General features: G+C 34.9%; 1 protein-coding gene across 2 annotated transcripts in view; it reads left to right on the forward strand.

The window, feature by feature from the left end:
• The window catches only part of LOC123533026 (Ca(2+)/calmodulin-responsive adenylate cyclase-like), a 160,829-nt gene that overhangs the window by 98,599 nt on the left and 38,078 nt on the right, over nucleotides 1–24,152 (forward strand). For both annotated transcript variants that reach the window (XM_045314679.2, XM_045314678.2), the window contains exon 3: nucleotides 17,616–17,765. In XM_045314679.2, the coding sequence (XP_045170614.2) occupies nucleotides 17,616–17,765 (150 nt within the window). The remainder of the gene's footprint in view (nucleotides 1–17,615; nucleotides 17,766–24,152) is intronic.

Genomic DNA, 24,152 nt, shown 5'->3' on the forward strand with positions numbered 1-24,152 from the left:
AAAAAACAAGGCCAATATGAAATTGCTTGATTAATAAGATTAATAACATTATATCTTTGTTGGGTTTAACGCCAAACCGTTATAATTATAGGTCAAATGGCGACATTCCAGCATTCATGCCTGAACACCCCCCCCCCCCCCCCCCACCTCCCACCTTCCCCCAACATTAGGGTACCTGTGCAGAACTACCAGCATCACATGAAAATTTCAATACCCAAAGTAAGGTTTCGGACACACAGAAGTGAGGGGCAAGTGGATCGAAGTCAGCGGCCTTAACCACTAGGCCAAAGTAGTCCGTAGACAAAAAATGAATGAGCTACAAAACCAGCTACCAGGATCAATATACTTAATCCATAAATCGTAGCATAAGCTCTGCCAGTTAGCCAACATAGCTGCTACACATGTACCAACATATCCGCTACACATGGAATACATCCTGTCTGAATTCTACAGGCACATGTATAGAGCAAACACACGGAATACATCATGTCTGGATTCTACAGGCACATGTATAGAGCAAACACATGGAATACATCCTGTCTGAATTCTACAGGCACATGAATAGAGCAAACACATGGAATACATCATGTCTGGATTCTACAGGACGTATAGCAGGTAACTGTATGAAGGGAAAAATATAAGAATAAAATCAAACCTTAAGAAAAGTGTATTTCTGAGTTACACTTTCCGCGCAAAACCTCTCTACAGTTATTTAAATTGTGGCAGTTTGTGACAGTCACGTGGTTTGTCACAGAAGATGAATACGGAGAATATCTAGTAATTTTGTCATCAAGAGACGGACAATAACTGATATAAGGTCATGGGCATTTACGAATGTCACCAGCGAGAAGTATATAAAGCAAATATAGGACAAGACATTATATTATCAAATGAGAATAACACTTTTTTTTAATATCAACGTTCTAAACTAGGAATTGTAATTCAAAGCAATTGAGAAGGAATAACTCATATAAAGTTATGTTTGAGATTTGTTTACGAACAGTGTGTCTAAAGAAGACACTTTTCTGTGTCATTTTTAATTTTTTACTACAACTTGCCAGTTATGCTAATCTGCCGTTTCTAGGGAAAGAACGAGACAATAAGGTAATAATTAATGGACCCGCCAGTTTGTGATTTAATATCCTATTTATAGGTTGCAATATTTGTTATGGTAATTTTACGTATCATGGTTAATTCACAGACGATGATTCTCATAAAACATAGCTTCATGGGAATTTAAATATCTATCTTTGTACGGGAAACATAATTATCTGTTTTTATGGGAGAACTATAAATATAAGCCTATGTAGGGGAAATATAGATATCTACCTTTGTACGGGAAACATAATTATCTGTTTTAATGGGAGAACTATAAATATAAGCCTATGTAGGGGAAAAATAGATATCTACTTTTGTACGGGAAACATAATTATCTGCTTTAATGGGAGAAATATAAATAAAAGCCTATGTAGGTGAAAAATAGATATCTACCTTTGTAGTTGAAACATAATTATCTGCTTTAACGGGAGAAATATAAATATAGGCCTATGTAGGGGAAATATCTACTTTTGTAGGGTAAACATAAATATCTGCTTTAATGGGAGAAAGGAGAAATATATATTTTTTAACTTTCAAATTGCATGATCTCTGGTAATTTTGTAGCACACACATTTACTATAAGCGCAGCAGGAAGACAGAACAGACAGTACCAAAATAGCTACTTCTGTATTCTGTGCCTCCTATTTTCTTTGACTAGAATTTGTAGTATATTTTTTAGAAATAGTTTGGCATTACACTTTTTCGGGATATTCGATAACTTAGAAAAATTCAGGGAGAGGACTGGTTATGTGTTCTTATACAAACATTTCTATGGACGTTTCACACCATTCATTACCTCACTGCCTTAATGCATAGATGTAAGTGACTTGTATGGGTCTTTTTGTTTGGCGCCAAGCTGTCTTTCAGTTTTGTCGTTAATCAAAGCTATCTTTTCTTTGTCAAGAAAAACAGGGAAGTTGCATTTGCATCTAATACAAAAAATCCTTCAATAGATTACACAACATGGGTCTTGAATATCCCAGCACTCTCGACATTGTTTCCTATTTACATTTATCCGTTGATACTGTCTGCACCCTTTACTATTAATCCTACGTGATCGCCAATGGAGGCGACTTTGTACTACTAGTATTAGATTTACCCTTTTTGGACGCCTACACTTTGCCAGTTCGCACATTCAATCAGTCTTATAGAGGCTTCTGCCCCCAAAACCCCTGTTTTTTCTTTTGTTTATTGTACGTTTTCTTTTATCTTAATTGTGGCAAACAGATCCTGCTTTTTAAAATCCTAGAAAACAGGGCGTACCGGTAGTATGTATTCTAGCTTCCCTTTGAAAAAAAAAATAAAGGCAAAATACTTTGAAATTATAAATCACATCCAAAAGCTCCGTTAAAATTCAAAACTATCTGCTTTATTATAATTATCTCCAGTGTCTTTATTTGCTGTTTTATGTGGTTAGGATATGCTTTGTTTGCTCTCAGTCTTGCCAACTTTGTGTTCTATAAGCAATACATCTGTATCCCTATGCATACGATCCTTTTCATATTATGTGTGGTTGCTTTGGTGCACTAAACATACCTTAGTATTATTAAGTTTCTTGTTGAATTAACTGGTCGGTATTTTCGTCTGTATTAGCAACATTACAATTCCTCTTATATACAACGTTTTAGACACTCGTTTTTAACGTGAAAAATATAATGTACGTTTTATTATGTTACGCTGTGTGGTTTGTGATTGTTTTTGTTATCTTTTAAAATTGTATGTCTGCAATTTGGAATTTATGACACGTAGTTACAAAAGAAAGGAAGCGTGTGTGAATGGAGTCTTGATCGAAGTAGATTCAACCAAAGGAGTCCGCCGTCTTGCGTCGTCGCCAACAATGTTACTATAAACACAATTTGCACCCTGTTGTTATGAAACTTGCTCAGAATGATTGCCTAAGTAAGACTGGAATTGGTTCCATACTGGGTCACCTTGGGATGAAAGAATAAGACAACAAGTCAACTGGAAGTAAACCTTTTTGACATCCTAATAGTCTGCATTTTCTATCATGGATACTTTTTTAAAAAGAAATGGAAAAAGTAAGGTCAGATTCAAAACTATGTCCCTATATAGAATATTTGTCTTTACAGAATCTGGTCGAAAACTAGGTCACTAAGCCAATCATATAAAGCCAAACGACATTGTGTCTGAATCATTCGTCCTCCACCTTTGATTCATGTGGGGAAGTCGGCAGTTACTTGCGGAGAACAGGTTTGTACTGGTACAGAATCCAGGAATACTGGTTAGGTTAACTGCCCGCCGTTACATGACTGAAATACTGAAATACGGCGTTAAACCCAACACAAACAAAAGTTAACAGACAGATGCAATATATCTTACTTGAAATGCATGAAATCTGGTAGTAATGATTCTCTTTATATAGTCTATGTTTAGTTAGAACTGAGACATCCATGATCAAAAACTAAGAAATGTGGCCAAATATAAAGAAAACACTTTGCACTTAATTTGCCTGATTACTAGATGAATTTACTAGCACGGATATTACTTTCGTATTAGATCATGGTTCTAATGACGTAGGCAGTTAAATTGTTCTTAAATCATGGTTCTGTATCAACTTTGTGTGTTGTGTCTGTATTTACTGATATAAAGATTAAAGACAAAACATCCAATGGGTTCTCTCTCTCTCTCTCTCTCTCTCTCTCTCTCTCTCTATATATATATATATATATATAACAGAGATATTTGACTATATCTTAAACTTTAACCAACGGCGAGGTTCTCTAACCAGACGCCGATAATGGAATAAAGACTTATTTAGACAAGCATTTCGTGCTAAGATTTAAGCACTCAAGGGCGATTGGAAAGAAAATAATGAAGCAAGCTATATGGACGTCCTTTTAGATACAGTTTTCAGAGAACCCCTCTTTTATTCTCCCTTGAGTGCTTAAATCTTAGGTTAAAGTGTAAGATAAAGTCAAATATCTCTGTTACTATCAAAGCTATTGACTTGAAACTTAATTAAAGTCTACACGAGGAGAACCAATCCCCATAACTCTTATTTGAATTTTGACAGAGTTATGCCCTTTTTTTTTAGCTTAGAATGTTTATGTTAAAGTTTTGATAAAGTCAAATATCTCATATACTATCAAAGTTTTTGACTTGAAACTTAAAATATTTATTTCCTATTAAAGTCTACACCAGGAGAAACAATCCTATAACTCTGATTTGAATGGACAGAGTTATGCCCCTTTTTGACTTAGAATGTTTTGGTTAATTTTTTTTATATAAAGTCAAATATCCCTGTTACTACCAAACCTTTTGCCATGAAACTGAAAATAGTTATTTACTATCAAAGTCTACACCAGGAGAAACAATTCCCATAACTCTGATTTGAATTTTGACAAGAGTTTTGCCAATTTTTAACTTAGACTTTTTTGGTTAAAGTTGTATAAAGTTTTTACTGGCAAAGCTCTAATTCAGAGTCAAGCACTGAAAAGTTGAGCGCGCAGCCATCAACAATCTACCGTCGTGTACTACTAGATAAAAGTATATGAACCATGAAATAAATACAACAACCTATTGTCGGCATTCTTCTGTCATGGATAAAACATGGTTTTAGTATTCCTGCATGATTCAATCTCAGATTTGTTAAAATGATTCTCCTTTCAACTTAATAGCATTCAAGACCAAACACATGAAAGCATCCCATGACTTTCATAATCTTCTTTTATTGAAACTGTTGCATATGTTAGTTTTTGTTTTGTATTTATGAAATAAAACGTGTCTTGTACGTATTTTTCAATCAACAAATTAACCAAAAGCTGAAAAAGTCTCCGATGTCTAACGAACACAACATAATGCAGAAGAAAACGAAACACATGTGATTGTTATGTAAGACCTGCTGCCTTCCAACTCTCGTCGCTTTATATTGCCAGTGTAAACAGCCTATTATCAAACAAGTGGTTTTGCTACTGTAACAGTTGCCAAGTTTCAATAACTTGATCTTTATAAAACGTTTGACTCCTTGCCAACTTGAGAACTTTGTGGCTGCGCCTCTTTCGGTAACACTCATTCATGAATTATATCATAAAATATACTAATGTACAAACTGATACTTACAGATGTTCAGATTTATTTTTCCATCCTTAACCATACTTGTGAAGTGACACATCTACATGTCTATGTATATGGTTACAAAGTCCTGTTAGTGTCTCTTTTCCAGGGCGCTAATTTTAAACCATTTTGTATTAGCAGCGGATGTTCCCGTCTTTCTCTTAACTTACAACAAACAGTTGATAACAATATGGATAGGTAGCAAACATGTCCGCGATACTCCATATCCCTTGGTCGCGTGGTTGACCACCTATGCAATTTTGTAAACCAATGTATATGTTTTCATGCTTTCCTTGCTGAGGTAAGCAAGCATTGTGTTTGTAATACTTTGTCGAATACGTTGAATTTAAGGTAATTGTTATGTATGGCTACACCAAACACGTTTTGTATGAATAGACTCAATTAAACAGTCTGCTGTTGTCTTTGCTTGGTTGTTTTTTAAGCTTCCACAGGATTGTCTTTAAATTGGTATATTAACTATCACAAAGCAGTCTGTGTGTTGTGGCGAAGTGGCTGCTGTAGGAAAGTATCCCTTTACTTAGAATTGGTGTGGATGTATTTTCTGGTCTTTCAGTTGTCATGTATTTTTCTGGTCTTTCAGCTGTCATGTATAATAGAGTTGTGCTTAAAGACTTATCGGTAAGTTTTCTATGTGTCAGATAATTCAATATCAAGACAAGGAAACTGTACATTTTAATCTATATTTCTGTTTCAGACTTCATTTGCAGTCAGTATACAAAGTTTAAAGAAATTCAGTCCATGGGAAAGACCAGGACTTTGCGGTATCATTTTGCCATGTTCATAGTTAAGGACATTTGCCACAGTGCCTATATTGACATGAGGCAAAATTTTCTTACGGACAGAATTTCTTCTTTAAACAGTGTTTACTGACAGAGAATCAAATGAAGAAAAAAAAGAAATATGAAATAAAACAAATCATAGGTATCCAGTCTTGGTCATAAATTATCTGCCCTTGAAAGTCAAAAAATACTAAAAAGTCTATTTTCAAGGGCAGGTAATTCAAGATCAAGTCAAGGTACCTATGATTTTTAATACATATTTCCATCTTAAACTTAATTCTCAGTCAATACACAAAGTTTAAAGAAATTCTGTCGGTACGATTTTTTTTGCCTATATACATATAGATAACTGTCAGATATGTCAAGTTGATGCTTCTCGGCGTAAGGGGTGTTGCACATTTCAATATCTCTCATGAATAGACTCTGCTGTAAATCATTCTTTCCCACCATAGGTTCGTCAAACTTGGTATGCGAGAATGCTGTAAGTTTGTTTAGTTGCGCTCTATGCTTCCAAAAGACTTTTTCATGTATTTTACTAACCAATGCTTCACGTTTATATATATTTTTATAATAGCTCATTTGTATGTTGAAGTATATTCCTATAACAGTACTTAGTTATAGTTTTCCATAACAGTGATAAAGTATTTGGCAGATGCATACAGTTGCGTTTGATATGCTACCGTTTTTTTTGTATTTGTTTCATAGATAAACAATAAGACATTTGATGAATTAAAAGCGTGCGTGCCAATTCATCATTTGAATAAGCGACAACGTCGATCTGCGGTTTCTCTGACATGTCTCATTTTGCGGGAAACAGCGTGCGCAACATGTCATAAATTCCATTTCCATAACAATATCTTGAGTTAGCCGTAATATGGAAATATAGATAGTTAATAAATGACCTCCGAAGTAACTGCTGTCTTCACCATTAATCACAAATGTCTTTCATTGTCAAGTAGAGAAATAGGTTTTGTATAAGAAATGGTGTTTGCATCAAAATAAATATCTCTCTGAAGGGGATGGTGTATTACTCGTATGGTACACTAAATATTGGCCCTTTTCAATTTGCCAACTATATTTTGTTTCTAAAACATTTGATTTTTGAAATAACCGTGGGATATGAATTTGTAAATCTGTAAAGGAAACTAAATTACGAAGATCAACACCCTGTGTTTTTGTTCTTTTAATCCGCTGATTTTGTATGGATTGATACATCCCTGTCATAATCAAGAATGTTAAAGAAACATTCATCCCGTTAATTTTACAACAGTATGCTTATATTTATACTCACCTCTCATCTTGCTCTTAGTCCGCTCTTTCATGTTGTTACAAATTGCTTTCCCTGTGCCAAATCTGAGTTTTGCAGATGATGCAGCTGTTTTTTGCCAATGTTAACTTCCTATTGTCGAAATTTTAATATCTATGAACTTAATTATAACATTTTGTATGTTGAAAATAGTCTAGCACTGTTGATCAAAGCTTGGTTATTTTCCGAAAGAGGTCTATGCTTTTATTTTTGATAAAAAAAAACAAAAACAAAACTAAACGTTTTCAGTGTAACAAAGTTTAGCGTGATGTCCCGATAGTTGTAGAAATATATTACATCAATCAAGTAATTTTGCATAAGTACATGCATATTAAAGAAAAAGTGCATATTATATACTATAATTTATCTTTGCACTAGCTACTCTCGTCTACCATTTGCATTATGACTTTGTTCCTTTGTCATTGTGAAGTATGTAAGGTGTTGTGCTATTCCATTAGTCCTTTGTTCTATATTTTAATGGAGCATGAATCTAAATTGACATTAATTAAAAAGACTCTTTGACTGTAAGTTTAATATATATTGCGCATTGCAAAATAGCAACGTACACCTATCATGTTTACATCCGACGGGAGACTCACAGAAAGTATGTTACAAATAATGATTATTGAGAAATGTTTGATAGTCCCTGGAAAATTAACAATGACGTATCACTTGGGTTAATAACTTTGATATGTTTTGTTTGACAACAACTGCTTTTGTTACTGCTTTGTTAGGTGAATAACAAAGAGAAATGATGATTTAGTCTCATGGGTTTTTCTAATGAAAGGAAAACAGCGAATTCTTAATGAATACCTAATAACTATTAGAGAGGTTACTTTTTCGGAACATTATCAAAGCAACGGTGGTTAGCATTTAGCCATTGATTCGGTTCGGAAATTCATATTGAATCAAACATGTTGCCTGTTGAGTTGTGTTGATAGTTTTAAACTTATTCAGAGATAAGTAGTTATCAAATATATTATAACAAACACAAAGAGCAGGCCTTCAAACAGTTAGGATCATAGAACTTTGTTTCGGGCCACTCCGGTCTATGTTTTTTAGATTCCATTTTTGTCTTAAGCAAGTCATGCAGATTGATCAAAATTTCGAAGGATTGTCTTTCGAGCCAATAGAATGCTTTCTTACTTTAGAGAATATCAAAATAAATCCAGTTTGTCCTAGTCTGCATTTTACAGATAACATATGAGCCACGCCATGAGAAAACCAACATAGTGGGTGTGCGACCAGCATGGATCCAGACCAGCCTGCGCATCCGCGCAGTCTGGTCAGGATCCATGCTGTTCGCTTTTAAAGCCTATTGGAATTGAAGAAACTGCTAGTGAACAGCATGGATCCTGACCAGACTGCGCGGATGCGCAGGCTGGTCTGGATCCATGCTGGTCGCAAAGCCACTATGTTGGTTTTCTCATGGCACGGCTCATATTTGTTTAGCTTAGTCTGCTTAATACGAATTCAATTTCTAAGAAAGCTTTTAAAAAAGCAAGTAAAGTATAATTATAACTTAAGAACATCTCGCAATTTAAGACTAACGCCTACATTGCTTAAATCCAAAGTTATTACTTAAAAAAGAGTGAATTCTTCCAAGTAAAGAAATGATTAAAGATTGTTTTCTCTTTTTCATTCCATATCACCTGTAACTGATCGTATTTTCTAAAAGTATGTTACAAATCATTAGCTTTTCCTCAGTAAAAACTGTAAAATTTGATCTGTTGGAAAACTCATTAGAAATTGATAAGATTTTTTTAAAATAACACACATACACAAACGGCTTTGATGTGGTGTATTGAAGTATGTTAATATCAATAAACAATTTCACAAGTTTTTAAAAGTTATTGATGAACGACTTTGCGCTTTCATCTCAAGCCTTATGTTGCGAAATAAATAGGAAGCAAAACGGGGATGATGAAAGAGATGGTTGAATGAACAAACAATGTACAGAATGGTGATATTGCTATCTGAAGTGATGCATTTAGCATGTGGTTGGAATTATCTGCTGATCTTACATGAGACAGCAATCCATTTTGTTTGCGTATAGCATTCTGTCTTTTTATAAATCCCAACGGATGAATATTCCTGAAGGTATACATGGCTTTGATAATAAATTGAGGAAAATCGTGGCGTTTATTGGAAGCGCAGAGAACAAATATGTTATCAGTACGGATGCACAAGTATTGCGGATCTAACGTTCTACAAGAAAAGTCAATGAAGAACTAGGACTGCGTTGTTTGGCAACGACATAAACACGGACAAAGATCCAATAGAAACAGCCGCTTTCAAAAAAACGCACCCCATCATGCCAAAACCCTCGAATAGCACAATGAATGTTTAGGTCATGAAAATATACACAGAATAAACAGGTAAAACATGTAAACAAATAAAGCAACAGGCTGTATCACTGTTTTGGAACGATCAGAAGTAAAACCAAAACTAGTCACTTTAATCTGGTAAATCGTGCACCAAATCTCTTCTTTAATCCACAGCACATATCGACGACAGGCGAATACTCTGTCATAAGGCATCGTGTGTAAAAGAACAGCAATTCTCGTGTTATTTTATTTTCATCTTTGTGTGTTCTGTGCTTCCGGGAAATCTACCCTTATCTTTTATTTTTATATAAAACTGTAACTAAGCACGATACGCAAGTAGTCGGAACATTAATGAAACAATATTAATGGTCCGACGAATCAAGTCAGAAAACAGATATCAAAAGCAGCTTATTCGCAGTGACCTATCGCAAGTTCCGTCAGCAATGAGTCCAACTGTACATGGATTAAATACTGAACAGATGAGTTACAACAGCTGAGTTACAACCTCTCTTCTTAAAAGTTTTTGTATTAACTTTACCAAATACGATAGGGAAAATTGCCATGACCCAAAGTCTAAAAAAATTTGTAAAAAATGCATTCACAAAGAAATCAGGTTTTATGAACTTTGTCTTACAATAGAAAAAAACGCAAAATTAAGAATTACCAGTTATTTATCACGGTAGCCCTATTCAAGACGTATAATGGTAAAATACATAATAGTATCGATTTCTTATGAACACTTGCATGACAAATCGAAATCATCCTTTTTAACGTAGCCGTATTTATGTGACTAATTAGACATTTTCTGATAGATGACATTAAACGCTAGTTTTAACAACTGTCGAAGTGCAAATACCCGATAAAACGTATAAATGAAAGGGTATAGATATGACGAACAGCCAGAAAGCCAAACACCGTAAAACTGCATAACAATATAAGGTACGAAATAGATTAAAGAGATAAACTCGATTCACACACTGATAAAAAGTATGATCCAAGCATTAGATAGACAAACCGGCAGGCGATATACAAACTGACAGATAGGCAGACATTTGGTTAAATTATTTTAATTCTACATCAAATTCATATATTGTCTATGCATTTCCTTTCTTGATATATTTTTTTCTCACATTGAACGATATAAAGTTCCGTCACAGATGGGTTTGATATGTACTTTCATTACGTTGAATATGTCCAGCCTACACAGAATAATGCATACAATCAATTGTTGTGCATGAATCTTTATAGAAAATGATGAATCAATGGTAACCATATAAATGTCTGATTAAATGCTTAAACTCGCAATATCAGCCAGTGTCTCTCATATGAAGCTGTAAATGTCAGAAATGATAAAATAGAATGCGTATTATTGCTTAGATCTTCTGACTCGAAAATGTTGTATTCCTGTATAAGTGGACTTCTCTGTAGATATATTCATGTCTAGATCTACTTGAAGTAGGTTTTCTCAAAAGAAATATTAATAGTCAGTCTGCTTTATATAACATGAATAATATGTATTTGTTGTAAACAAGGACTTTATCGAAACAAGCTTTCATTTCTTGCAGTATTTAATAGTATCAAAACCTTTGAAACAATGGATCGTAAATAAAAAAAAAATTTTTGTTAAGTAAATTTACCTTTATGTTATTGCAAATACGAAGACATATCAAACGTAGTGATTGGGATAGGAAATAAGGGGAAGGGTTGAATTTTAGGTAACTGTCCCGCTCCAATCTTATTCTTGGCCAATAAAACTAACGTCATGTGACACTATCTTTCATTACTAGTATGTTTAATATTCTTAAATTCGTAATGTTCATCGTTTCTCCATCGACTGTTCATTGTTTCTCTATCATAGACAGCTCAAGTAAAGGCCCGTTAAAGACACAACTTTATGACTTCCTACAAAACCAACACTATATGGCTTGTAGCAAAATTGAATTGTACAACTTATGCACAAGCAAAGCAATTATTATACACAGAAGCACATGTGCGATCGATCAGTTATATGTTTTATATTTGCCAAAAGAACTAATGGAACCGGCTGGAGCCATCAGTTTTGTATGGTTTTGCTTATTCTTTAACCAAAGGTTAATGTATCTAAGTTTCCAGTCATTATAAGCCACGCATTGTACAACATGCGAACATCTTGGAGAAATAAATTTAATATTAAAGTACTGATATCAGTTTTGTTATTTATGTAAGTCCTTTGCAGGGTAATGAACCTAATATTATATAAACCAGACAAGACAATTAAAACAAGAGCAATAAAAAATATAATGTTGTCGATTAAAGCGTATAAATTTATGCATAAAATTTTTACATTGTTATTCTAAGAAATTAATTAAAGACGAAAACGAAACATCTGCAAATATCAATATATACTCATACAAATATTGCAACTTCATTCGAAGATGCTGCATGCTGCTTAAAAATTTTAAATCTCTGTATCTTTTCTTTTTTTCGAAATATTTAAACCCACATCATGTCTGACGAAAAGTCTTTCAACAACTTAAACAAGACATTCCAAGTGGGTGTACATTATCACATAAGGCGTTAAATAAATGTCACTGATCTCGTATATTAACAGTTCTTTAATGGAAACCAGGGATGACATTCTATACCAGCACCATTTACAAATTCCTGGGAGACTGTACAGATATTTACGCACAGTTCCTATTATCATCAGAACATAAATAATGCTCCGACTCGCCCTAATCCTATTTACCTATATTGAACTGTTAATTCTGCACTGTCTCACAAATATTTATACCAAGCAACATCATTATTTCTCAGTATCAGCGGCACATTTGGCTTCGTGATTTGTTAGTTTGTTCATTGTTTTTGTAGTGAGTTGTACCAAACAAACTTTGACTCAATAAATCAACAAAGAGAAATTCTTCAGTATAGGACTTCCTCGACGATGGTCAAAGTAATGATGAATTATCAGTTATATTTGAACCAAATAACACAGATACCGTCTTGTCTTAGGCTGTATAACAAATATTTTGGCATGAACAAATATCAGGCACACTTGTATCAAATATCCAAATTCTATTGTATAGTGAAGGTCTAAAGGTATTTTGGTATAAGAAAATGCCAGGGAGACTTCTGGTTTAATGTTCGAGTGTAAGATGGCTAGAAATGGTGAGGTTACAATCAAAAGAACGTTTGAGAAGCGAATGATGCCATAATCTTATCAAACAGGCTAACCATGTTTTGCACGACACATTTAACAACAGGTTTATTGTTTTCTAGTTGAATGGTTGCTCACAACAAGTTTGACTTAACGACATAGCCAAGAAATCCTTCATGTAATCGTAAAACATGACTTGCTTTTCAGCTATATGTACACTAGAATGTCCGATTATCAGGCTGTATATGCTGCCATTAAATGCCATTGATCTCGTCAACGGAAGCTCCATGCATAAAGTAAAAAATACAAGTAATATGTAAATACCGGCGGTGATATTTTTGTGGACACAAGAGGCAGCTTTGAATATTTCAGTTAATAATATATATAGCAAAACATTTCAAACACAATTAACAATTGATTCATTTTGTTGTTTATGTGACAAAGATATAAAATATTCAAATTTGCATCAAAAGAGAGATTGCATGGGTTTGAGGCTAGAACAATCTGATTTGCTGATTGAATAATTTTGATATTGTTTGCTCAACTTCGCAGATATTAATCAAGCAACTTTGGAGGCACTGCCGATATGCCAGTAAATTAGGCACATTTTCAAATAAGTTATAAACATCGTCCTACATAACAAAGGTCCAGATGAGAACTAAGATTATACGGGGTATAAACGCCAGATGAGAACTTCCCCCTGAATGTTTGTGTACATAAAATGCTTTCATAAATCAGATTTATCGTTTAAATCAACGTGCATGCGTGTAATCGCTGTGCAAAGATACCATAATCATTATTTCAAAACTCAAGATCTCGCGTCACCGCGGGGATGGCGAGATCCAGATTATGTAGCACGTGGATCGCACGCGTAAAATTTCGTCTTCAGACATGTTTTGTCATGTCTGATTAAGAACAAATCGCTTAAAGATAACAACAGGGGTGGTATAGTACGTCATCAACAGGTGCGCGCAACACTTCCCGATGCGGCTTTTTTATGTCAAAACACCTCGATTCGGTGAGTAAACTTGCGATTATTTCATTGGTAACAAATAGATTTGGAAATGACATATAGTCTAAAGTACCCGCATGTGTCTCTAGTTTATCACTGACGTTTGCATTTTTCAAGAAAGTCTTACGTTTCAGTGAACATTCGAGCACAATGCACTTCATGGAAACACTTCCCCATTCACCACACCATATTATATCGCATAAAAAGAGTTTTCATGCATTTCTAATGACTAAATGCCTTGAAGGGTGTTCTTTTATGGCAAACAGAGGTCAGTGATACCTTAATTAATTACTGGAATCTATAGTTTCAAAGAAATCAGTAATATAAAATTTAGCCTTCCCGGTTCACCAGGTAAAACGATGCACTTCCCGGCTCACCGCCCGTGTGGCATCGTGTTTGACTTAATTATATGTAGCCTTTCAATTTATTTTGACGCATGGTACTTCGGTTGTCATACCAGCAAAACTAGCATTTAGCAATGAACGTTTATGTCAGTAAAAACAGTGTTTAATTTACTTTCAAGGGCTATATTATGACAGATTTACTCTTTTTCAGATCACAACAGAAAAACCTGAGATATTCTGTTTATCAGAATTAAATTATGAAGCTAAACACTTGGGGTTCAGCAGTATGATATCCGTAGACAGATGCACATAAACTGCATATAGTAATTCATGCATTTCTCGGGAATAAAATGACACGTCAAAAAAATCAGAATTGTAGAAAGAACAATACCCGCTTGTTGAGGATGTTTGTGAAAAAGTCAGAAATGAAGACCACAAAAGTAGTTCACTCACTGGCAATATGTGCAGACCCCGTTTGAAACAGCTCACTGTTACGTGTGACCACTACCGTACAATATTTTGCCATGAACAGCTTTTTTATTGAAACATGTTTTGTTTTGTCTGTCTGTGTCACAGAGTCTTGTCAGTGCCTCTCCTTTCTTCTAAATAACATTTGACAGATTTTGATGAAAGGCAACAGCGGTATTAAACTTTGTATGAAATGTAGTTGACACTAATGCGCATAACGGGTAAAACACAACAATGTAAATATTCTTGTTATCTCTATGTTTCGGTCAATAAACGTTCACAGATTATACTACATTGTCACTTTATCAAGTTTTGTGTGTTTTTAATGAAATTTCTGAGTTATAATTAGTGTAGTTGCGCAAAACCTCAACATTTTCCAGTTTAATGGTTTCAAGAGTTATTATATTCTGATTTTTGTTGATTTTGAAGTTTAGGCAGTGCATCTTCACTTCGCGTCTTTCTGTCGTGTCTGAATATTTCCGGTTGTTGAGAATATGTGACATAGAGATGTACACTGCTTCTTGATCGAAGAAAATTAAAGCAAACAATGTGGTCAGAATTTGCGATCTTAATGAAACTTAAGGTGAATTTGATTTTTTTAAATGCTGAGTTATAAAGAATTACGTCCAAAGTTAAAGAAACTTTTTCATTATACTTGTATTTATAAGTGTGTATAAAATTTAGAATTGTTACAATCAAGTAATAAATCTACTTTGTTGATTTGTGTACATATATAACATTAGCTGATAAAAGGAAGATGTTGCTATGTCTTGAAAGTGTATGTGCGTATGTTTATGTCACAACGGCTTCCACTGAGTAAGGGTTTAAATAAAAAATCAGTAAAATTTCCTATTTTAAATAATCTTTTATACAACAACATTTTCAACAACTAAACAGTTTAAGAAAAGCAAAGTAATTTACATTGCAAGTAAAATTGTTCTTCCACTGTTCAAGTTCGAGTTTTAATATGTAATTGGGTGCACTAAGATTTGCAAGCAAAATCTGAACATTAGTAAAATTTTAAATCCTCAACCGCTTTCTAGTGTAGATTCAATGTCCCATTCTACTACGTGGTAATTATAATTCGGTTGTAGTCTTTCTTGGTCTTTCCCTGCGCACATCTAAAACTCCTTAATAAGAATATTTCGTTGGCGCGATACAGTAATTTCTCATTTTTTCCCGAGCAATTGTGATGATCACGTGGCCCTGAAACGTTAAACAAAACTAAATAGTAGCATATCACTAAAAACTAAACTGCATTGGTGCGACTTTATACCTTTAAAAATATATTAAAAGGTTGCTACTTTAAAAATCAGCACATGATAATAATTTAACTACATAATTTTGCTTTACTTAGCATATTATCAATGCATATTCTTATTTGTCTCATCGAGTCTTGCCTTGAACTCAAGTTCGGAATCAAAGCCATCATACCCGACTATTTTCAATGACACGCCATAAATAGTTATCATGAAAAAATAATTAGAGTAAAAAGTTAACTAATGGTTTCCAAAATACTTTCTATTTATATTATCACGTGTCGAAGTGCCTATCTAACTATACCCCTTATTAAGGTTTATCTACTGTAACATTATTGAAATTAAATCAGTTATTTATATCCATACCTTCAAACAGCAACCGACATTGTCGTGACAAAGTTTGGTACGGAGACCTAGTTGAGCGTTGAAATCCTTGTCTGGGGTAATTCCGTTCGAGGATGTTCTCCACTTCTCAAATATTATGTCGAACAGCTTTTGGAAAATATAATATATCAATAATGTCTTGCATGCCGATCACTCAGCAATCCTTTTTAACATATACTGACAATTCCATTGATGCAGACTAGAAGTTTTGTTTCCTTTTTCATCTTTCATGTACCTAAAATAACAAATATAAGGACATGATAGAACATAATTATATCATACATATGCATGTTTATAGTATATGTTCAAGATATGCCTCGTTCTTTCAATATTATCTTCAAATGCTTAAATGAAGTTTACAGACCATCTAGTGCAAGCACTCTAACAATTAGTTATTCGAATTAATAGAACTTCCAGGCAAGTGTGATCACATTTACATGAGCACCAGCCCGATGTTAGTCATGCTGGAAATTGGTGAGCTGGGAAGGACATCAATTCAGTTGGTGAATCGGGAAGGCGAAATTTTAGTTTACTGATTTTTCGGAAAGTTTAGATTCCAATGAGTAATCAAGGTATCACTGACATCTGTTTACCATAAAAGAACACCCGTCAATGCTTGGATTTATCAGAAATGCATGTAAACTCTTGTTATGCGACATAGTATGGTGTGGTGAATAGGGAAGTGTTTCCATGAAGTGCACTGTGCACGAATGTTCTCTTAAACGGAGGGCTTTCTTGAAAAATGCAAACGTAAATGATAAACTAGACGCATGTGCGGGTACTTTCGACTATATGTCATTTCCGAATCTATTAGTTATCAATGTAATAATCGCAAGTTTACTCACCGAATCGAGATGTTTTGACACAAAAAAGCCACATCGGGAAGTGTTGCGCGCACCTGTTGATGACGTACTATACCACCCCTGAACAAGAACGCTGTAATTTTTGACTTTTTGCCATACCTCTCTTAGAGACTGAATAAATAACGAGAAAAAGTATAATGCCGTCTAAGCATAAAAATAATCAAATATTGTCTAACTTTCGAGCTTTGTTACCAGATTCAGAACCCGTATCACTGTACAAACTGTACAAATCCTTGTAGAATTCTATGAAATAATTATCCTTAGTTTTTTTAGGCATTCAGTTTGAACGACGACTTTGCAGTTTGTTGTACTAGTATTTTGAAAGATTTTGAAACTTTTGAAGGTTCTAGGTTGGCGCTGTGGTCATTATGTAATCCTATAGTGTGATCACAGCCTTTCCGGCAATCCACTTGAAATGGTCCAGATGGAGTTAAGCTAATTTGTTTTATTTTTCAGTTATGACACAACAATGTAAACAAACAATATTAGCATATATTACAAACACAAACTATGTCTTATTGACTTTTTTTTTATTGATTTTCAGATATTGGCCAACAGCATCTTGTACCTTTGTGTAAACATAGCTGGTTTATTCATACATAACGTGACAGAGAGAGCGCAACGAAAAACATTTGTGAAAACAAGAAATTGTATCGCTTCACGTCTAGATATCGAAGACGAAAACGAAAAGCTGGTGAGAAAACATTTCATTTAACAATAGTATATTATATGAGCCGTGCCATGAGAAAACCAACATAGTGGGTTTGCGACCAGCATGGATCCAGACCAGCCTGCGCATCCATGCAGTCTGGTCAGGATCCATGCTGTTCGCTTTTAAAGCCTATTGGGATTGGAGAAACTGTTAGCGAACAGCATGGATCCAGACCAGCCTGCGCATCAACAGCATGGATCCTGACCAGACTGCGCGGATACGCAGGCTGGTCTGGATCCATGCTGGTCGCAAAGCCACTATGTTGGTTTTCCCATGGCACGGCTCATATGTATTACCGATGTACATGTAGCAAATGTTGCAGCTGTAACGCATGTAGGTAGGTTGAGTCACATGTACATTTTTGTACTCTAGTGAAGCGGGAGAGTGTCATTATTTTTGTAAGTTCATATTAGATTTCTTTTAATACAGTAGATGATTTAAAAAGAATAATGATATGTTCACATTGCAAATTACATTTTAATCCCCACGCCACGAGTGGTGGGGATTATAGGAATGGTCTCCGTCCGTCCGTCCGTCCGTCCTGCCGTGCCCACAATTAATACTTAGGTGGCTATGGGAACAATAGGTAACTGTACATTTTCTTTGATGTCATTCATTCAGTAAGGCTTTTATGTGGCTACTTTTCTTTTGCATGGCTAAAAGAACAATAGAGAGAACAAAAGAGTAGCCACTGAAATACCCATATCTGGGAATGTCCGTCCGTCCGTCCGTAACAGTTGTGTCCGCTCCATATAACTTAAACCCCTTGAAGGATTTTCATGAAACTTGGGTCAAATAATAACCACACCATGACGATGTGCAGAACTTATGAGTCAGCCATGTCGGCTCAAGGTCAAGGTCACAACTCAAGGTCAAAGGTTTGAGCCTTCCATTTTGTGTCCGTTCTGTATCTCCTAAACCCCTTAAAGGAGTTTCATGAAACATGGGTCAAATGATCACCTCATCAAGACGATGTGCAGAAGTCGTGAATCAGCCATGTTGGCTCAAACTAAAAGTCACAACTCAGTGTCAAAGGGTTGAGACTTCCATTTTGTGTCCGCTCTGTATCTCCTAAACCTCTTGAAGGACTTTCATGAAACTTGGGTCAAATGATCACCTCATCAAAACGATGTGCAGAACTCATGAGTCAACCATGTTGGCTCAAGGTCAAGGTCACAACTCAATGTCAAAGGATTGAGACTTCCATTTTGTGTCCGCTCTGTATCTCATAAACCTCTTGAAGGACTTTCATGAAACTTGGGTCAAATGATCACCTCATCAAGACGATGTGCAGATCTCATGAGTCAAGAATGTTGGCCAAAGGTTTGAGCATTCCATTTTGTGTCCGCTCTGTATCTCCTAAACCCCTTGAAGGAGTTGAATATGACTTCGCTGTAATATTCCCCTCATCAAGTTTATGTGCAGAACTCAAAATTCACCAATGCCAGCTCCAGGTCAATGTCACAACTCAAACGTATGAGCCTTCAGTTTCCTGTCGCCTCCATTTCTGCTAAACCACTGGAAGGATTTTCTTGAAACTTTGGTCAAGCCCATCAGTCAGCCAGGTAGGCTCAAGGTCAAGGTTACTATAAATATACTTTACAACGTCAACGCTTCCATCCAGTACCATCAACCCTTTCACTATCCATAACAGTGGCGGGGGATATAGCTATCTTTCAGACTGCCTCTGAACCGTGGTAAATCAGACGATAAACAACTCAAAGGCCTTGATTATTTGTTAATTTTATTGATATAATTGTAATTGTTATAGTAAATTGTTAAATGTACAAACATGATTGGGTAGAAAGCTACATGTATAAGCTTTTTTAGAAACTCTCTCTTCGAAACTGGTTCGGAAGTAAACACACAATTACTGCACACAAAGAAAATATTTCTGTTAACCACATAAGAAATAGTGGTACTCCTTAATACATAAGACAAACGTCGAGCATTGGTATAATTATGTCGAACATTGGTATACGTCGAAAATTGGTATTCGTCGAAAATTGGTATACGCCGAATGCCGGTTCTACCACTCGACATTATGAATGTGAAACACGTACTAGCGTATTGTCAAGTGAAGGATGCCATGTATTGCTCATATTTCAATACTTATCTGTGACAAATGTATCTGAACTCAAAGTAGTGGATAGAATTACCTCCTTCCACATTAGTTTACTTAATATTCTCAGAAGGAGGAGCGCTTAGCTTATTCAAGATACTTAGCTTCTTAAGAGATAAACGGTATGTAGCAATAAACGGCCGTTCAATTCCTTTTCCAGACGTCTTATATTAAGATTCGATTATTTATAAGACAAAAATTACAGAAGTTAATGAATAACGGCTATGTGCAAAACCCAAATTGATTATCAAAAGTTAAGGTACATATGAACAGAAAAAGCGTTGTTCCTTTGAGATTAATGAACCCTTAAAGCATTTTAGCGCCCCTGGCCGTTCTATAACAGGTAACTTAAACTATAAAGTTCAATAAACATATTTTCAAGTCATGTTTGTAACGATTTTCCGGTTTAAAAACAACGTACTGTAATCGAACTTCAAAATCAGGACCGACAAAATATTGCCGCAAAACGTCACAAAGCCTGCTCTGTCCACTCAACTTTGATTCCGCCTGGATTTATATCTCTGCATATCGATGAGTATTACAATATTTAAAGAGCTTAGTCAAAAGACATTTTACCCTCTGCACTTTATTAAGCAATGTAATAGTCGAGAATGACTATTAGATGATTATAATACGTATATTAGCTCAGACCTTTTCAGGGAAGCCATTGCTGATTATGTTGTTTGATTGCAGTGTATGTTTCTTAATGATATATTTGTCAACACATGTTAGCCCTGAATGATGATTATACAGTATAAAGTTTATTTAAGGACCGTACAGATGTTCAACTTATATCTGAACATTTACTATATCCGTTTAAGTTGGATTATTTCGGTTTTTTACGCTCTGAATATCAAAAACATATTACGGTATAACAAGAGCTTAGTCAAGATCTCATTAAACAACTGCATCTTAGTTAACAAAATCTGACCAGACACTTTGAAAGCTCTTAATTCCAAGAAAATTACTCCTGAATCTCTTCTGTAAGAATTACAGCACAGTTAGTTTCCTCAGAATGGTTTTCTTGTATCGAAATGGCGGTGACATCATACATATCCTTGTCTGTTTTATATTTCTTCCACGTGTCCAGTTATTGCTCAGTATCGAATTCTGGTTAAACCCTGAAACTCGTAGGGTCCCAATATTTTACTTCGAGATAACTTAATTTCGACTTCAAGATGATACACATCGCAGGCATTTTTCTTTAATAGGGGTGACGTAGCCTCATATATATATATGTACTTGCAAAAATGACTTGTACTTTTTTATGAGAGTATATAGCATTTTGAAACGCATTCGCTCAGTTTGTTTTGGTATTTTGTATTTGGAACACACCATCTTGCCATCATTAAGGAAACACGTTTTTACTTCGATACATCGATAATTAAATACATAGGAAAAGATTAAATCGATGTATGACACAATTTAATGTGAATTAAACGGAGTGAAAATGTATAAATAAAAAGTGAATTTAGACCGGACTTGAAAAGAAAATCTTTTAGATATCCATAATGTTGAGATAAGCGGGTTCGAGAAAATCTATTCATGGCATATGGCTATCTCTTTTCGTGGAACGTGGCTACCTCTTTCATGGAACGTGACTGCTACTGTTCGCGGAACGTGGCAATCTCGACTGCTACTGTTCGCGGAACGTGGCAATCTCGATTCGTGAAACTTGGCTTTCTCTGTTCATGGAATGAATGCGGTTATCCCTGTTCGTCAGTGGAACGTGGCTGTCCCTGTCTTTGATGATTTTGTACCAGAATTCAGTGTTGTTATACTTTTTGATCCTTTTGGATTATGGAATCCACTAATAGAATTCCGTTTAACACGGTGCTAGAGGACATTAGGGGTGTTCCACATTTTATTATATCCCATGAACAGACTCATATACATAGAGTGTGTTGTAATTTTGCTTGGTTGCGGTAATGTTCTTTTAGATTCTGAGAAAAATAGTACATGTTGCGAATACGCCACAAAGCTGATTAAAGTGTTGTTGAACAGGTGGCATATTTGCTTCTGTGCAAAGCTGATCAATTGCACCAAGGTAGTGTTTCCAAACGATTCAGCCATGAATCTTCATTACAGTCTGTCCGCTCCGTTACTTTTTCATATAATGTATCGTCCATCTACGAATATGAAATTTACTGTGTACAGATATATAAATGCAGACTTGTGTCAAGTTTCCTCGTTATTGCTGCTGTTAAATGAAAGTTAAATCGATTAAAGTTATAACTGTCGTAATCGTAGATTGCAGTTTGTGAAGAGCATGCATAAGGGAATCACTAAACGTTCTCCAAGAAATTGATTAATATTGTTCTAGCGGTGATCTGGGAAAAGTTTTCTGAAGCAGAAGGAGCATTGTCTACTGAGTTTTGTTGCGAAACTGTTGTGGGGAGGAGATGCCAGACATTCATTATCTTGTTATTTTGGTTATAATAATTAGTCCGTTATTGTATTTATTTTCTACTGTGTAAAATTAGTTATAAGCAATTTACATGTTCAAGTGTAACGTTACAGTTTTTACTTTTATTTGATTTGTTTATCCTTTTAAATCTGTAATTCGCATGTCACATAGGTAAATATATGTTATTTAAAAAATCGTTCCATTTAGGCAAGACGATGTTTTTAAATGCAGGCTTGTCATAAATGGAAAAAAAGTTAATCTTTTTTTTTCACTGAATACACATGTCAATATACGGAGAGCGCAGATCTGCTGAAAGCAGGTCGTGAGTCAAATCAACGGGCAATGCATATAATTGTGTCATCTGATGACGAAATAAAATACAGGAGGTTAGCAACATTTCATTAAATAGCAGCCCTGTCTTGACAGAAAAGTGACAAGACTCTTTTTAAAGATTGTCTGTTATTTTACAACATTATAACAGTTGACTAGAGCTTAGAACCATTCACATGACTAGATATACGTTTTTTTACCGCGGTTAACTAGACACTTGAGATTTGATGTGTGAAATGAAACTTGGCTCTGTTATATATTATCGTGGCGAACACAGTGCCCTTGTAATTCTAGAATACTGTTAAACAACAACTTTGATAATGTTTGTAAATTGTCTCGCTGTTATTGCAGCAGTCATATTATAGAAGAACAATGTTTTCCGTTTCCTAGCAACGTTTTAACTACAAATTCCATTTTGAAAAGAACATGCTCAAGAGAATGATTGAAAGATGAAAAAATAAGAAAACAGTGATAAGGAAGAGGCAATCATTAAGGATATTTTATCGATTTTTTATAAACAAAAGAACACCACTGCAATCTGGTGGAAAGATGCTGTTACGCGAGACACGTCTTGTTGAGATAAGTTATTACGAAATTGGGCACATAGACCAATTTCAATTTTAGTCTGTATGGAAAATTGCCTACCAACTTAACGATGGGAAATTTTAAATTGGCCAATGATTAAACTCTTTTCACGTGGCATTTCCGTAGAGGATGCTAGATGTCCTTGAATACTGTATGAACGGCGACAATACGAGATGAGTCTCTACGGAGTATTGCTAGGTAAGCCAATTACTTAACAAAACTCCTATTTCCATATTACTACACAAAGTGGAGTTAATAGGCAATCTGTTGTAAATGTCAATGAAAGCGTCATATTTATCATTTAGTCATACAAATATTATATAAATGTAATTCTGTACGTGCTCATACTGTTCGATTTATTAATGGATGAAAACAAACCTGTCACTTCTTGCTGGAATTGCATTTTTGGTAGTTACTGCTGTAGTAGGGTACAGAAGTTTCACTGGATGCGGATAAAATAATAATACGTATACTTCATACTTGTTTGAGATATAAAGTCATGGAGCAAATATTCTAACTTCTACCCAGGTAATACACTGAGTCAAAATGTAACATTCTTGCTGACAAACTTGGTGATTGTACCCTGTGTAGGAGAATTAGATGATTATAATACGTATATTAGCTAAGACCTTTTCAGGGAAGCCATTGCTGATTATGTTGTTTGATTGCAGTGTTTGTTTCTTAATGATCTATTTGTCAACACATGTTAGCCCTGAATGATGATTATACAGTATAAAGTTTATTTAAGGACCGTACTGATGTTCAACTTAAACCTGAACATTTTCTGAAAGATATGCCCGAGAATTTCGATGAGGACTGTCCTATTAAATCGTAGACAGTGGGAAGAACAAGGGCAAGTTTAGAGGTTTTCGCAATGATTTGAAACGGTAGTTATGAATACATCCCGAAAATTACAATAAAATGT

The sequence above is a fragment of the Mercenaria mercenaria genome, chromosome 11 (assembly GCF_021730395.1).
Source record: "Mercenaria mercenaria strain notata chromosome 11, MADL_Memer_1, whole genome shotgun sequence".
Taxonomy (NCBI): domain Eukaryota; kingdom Metazoa; phylum Mollusca; class Bivalvia; order Venerida; family Veneridae; genus Mercenaria; species Mercenaria mercenaria.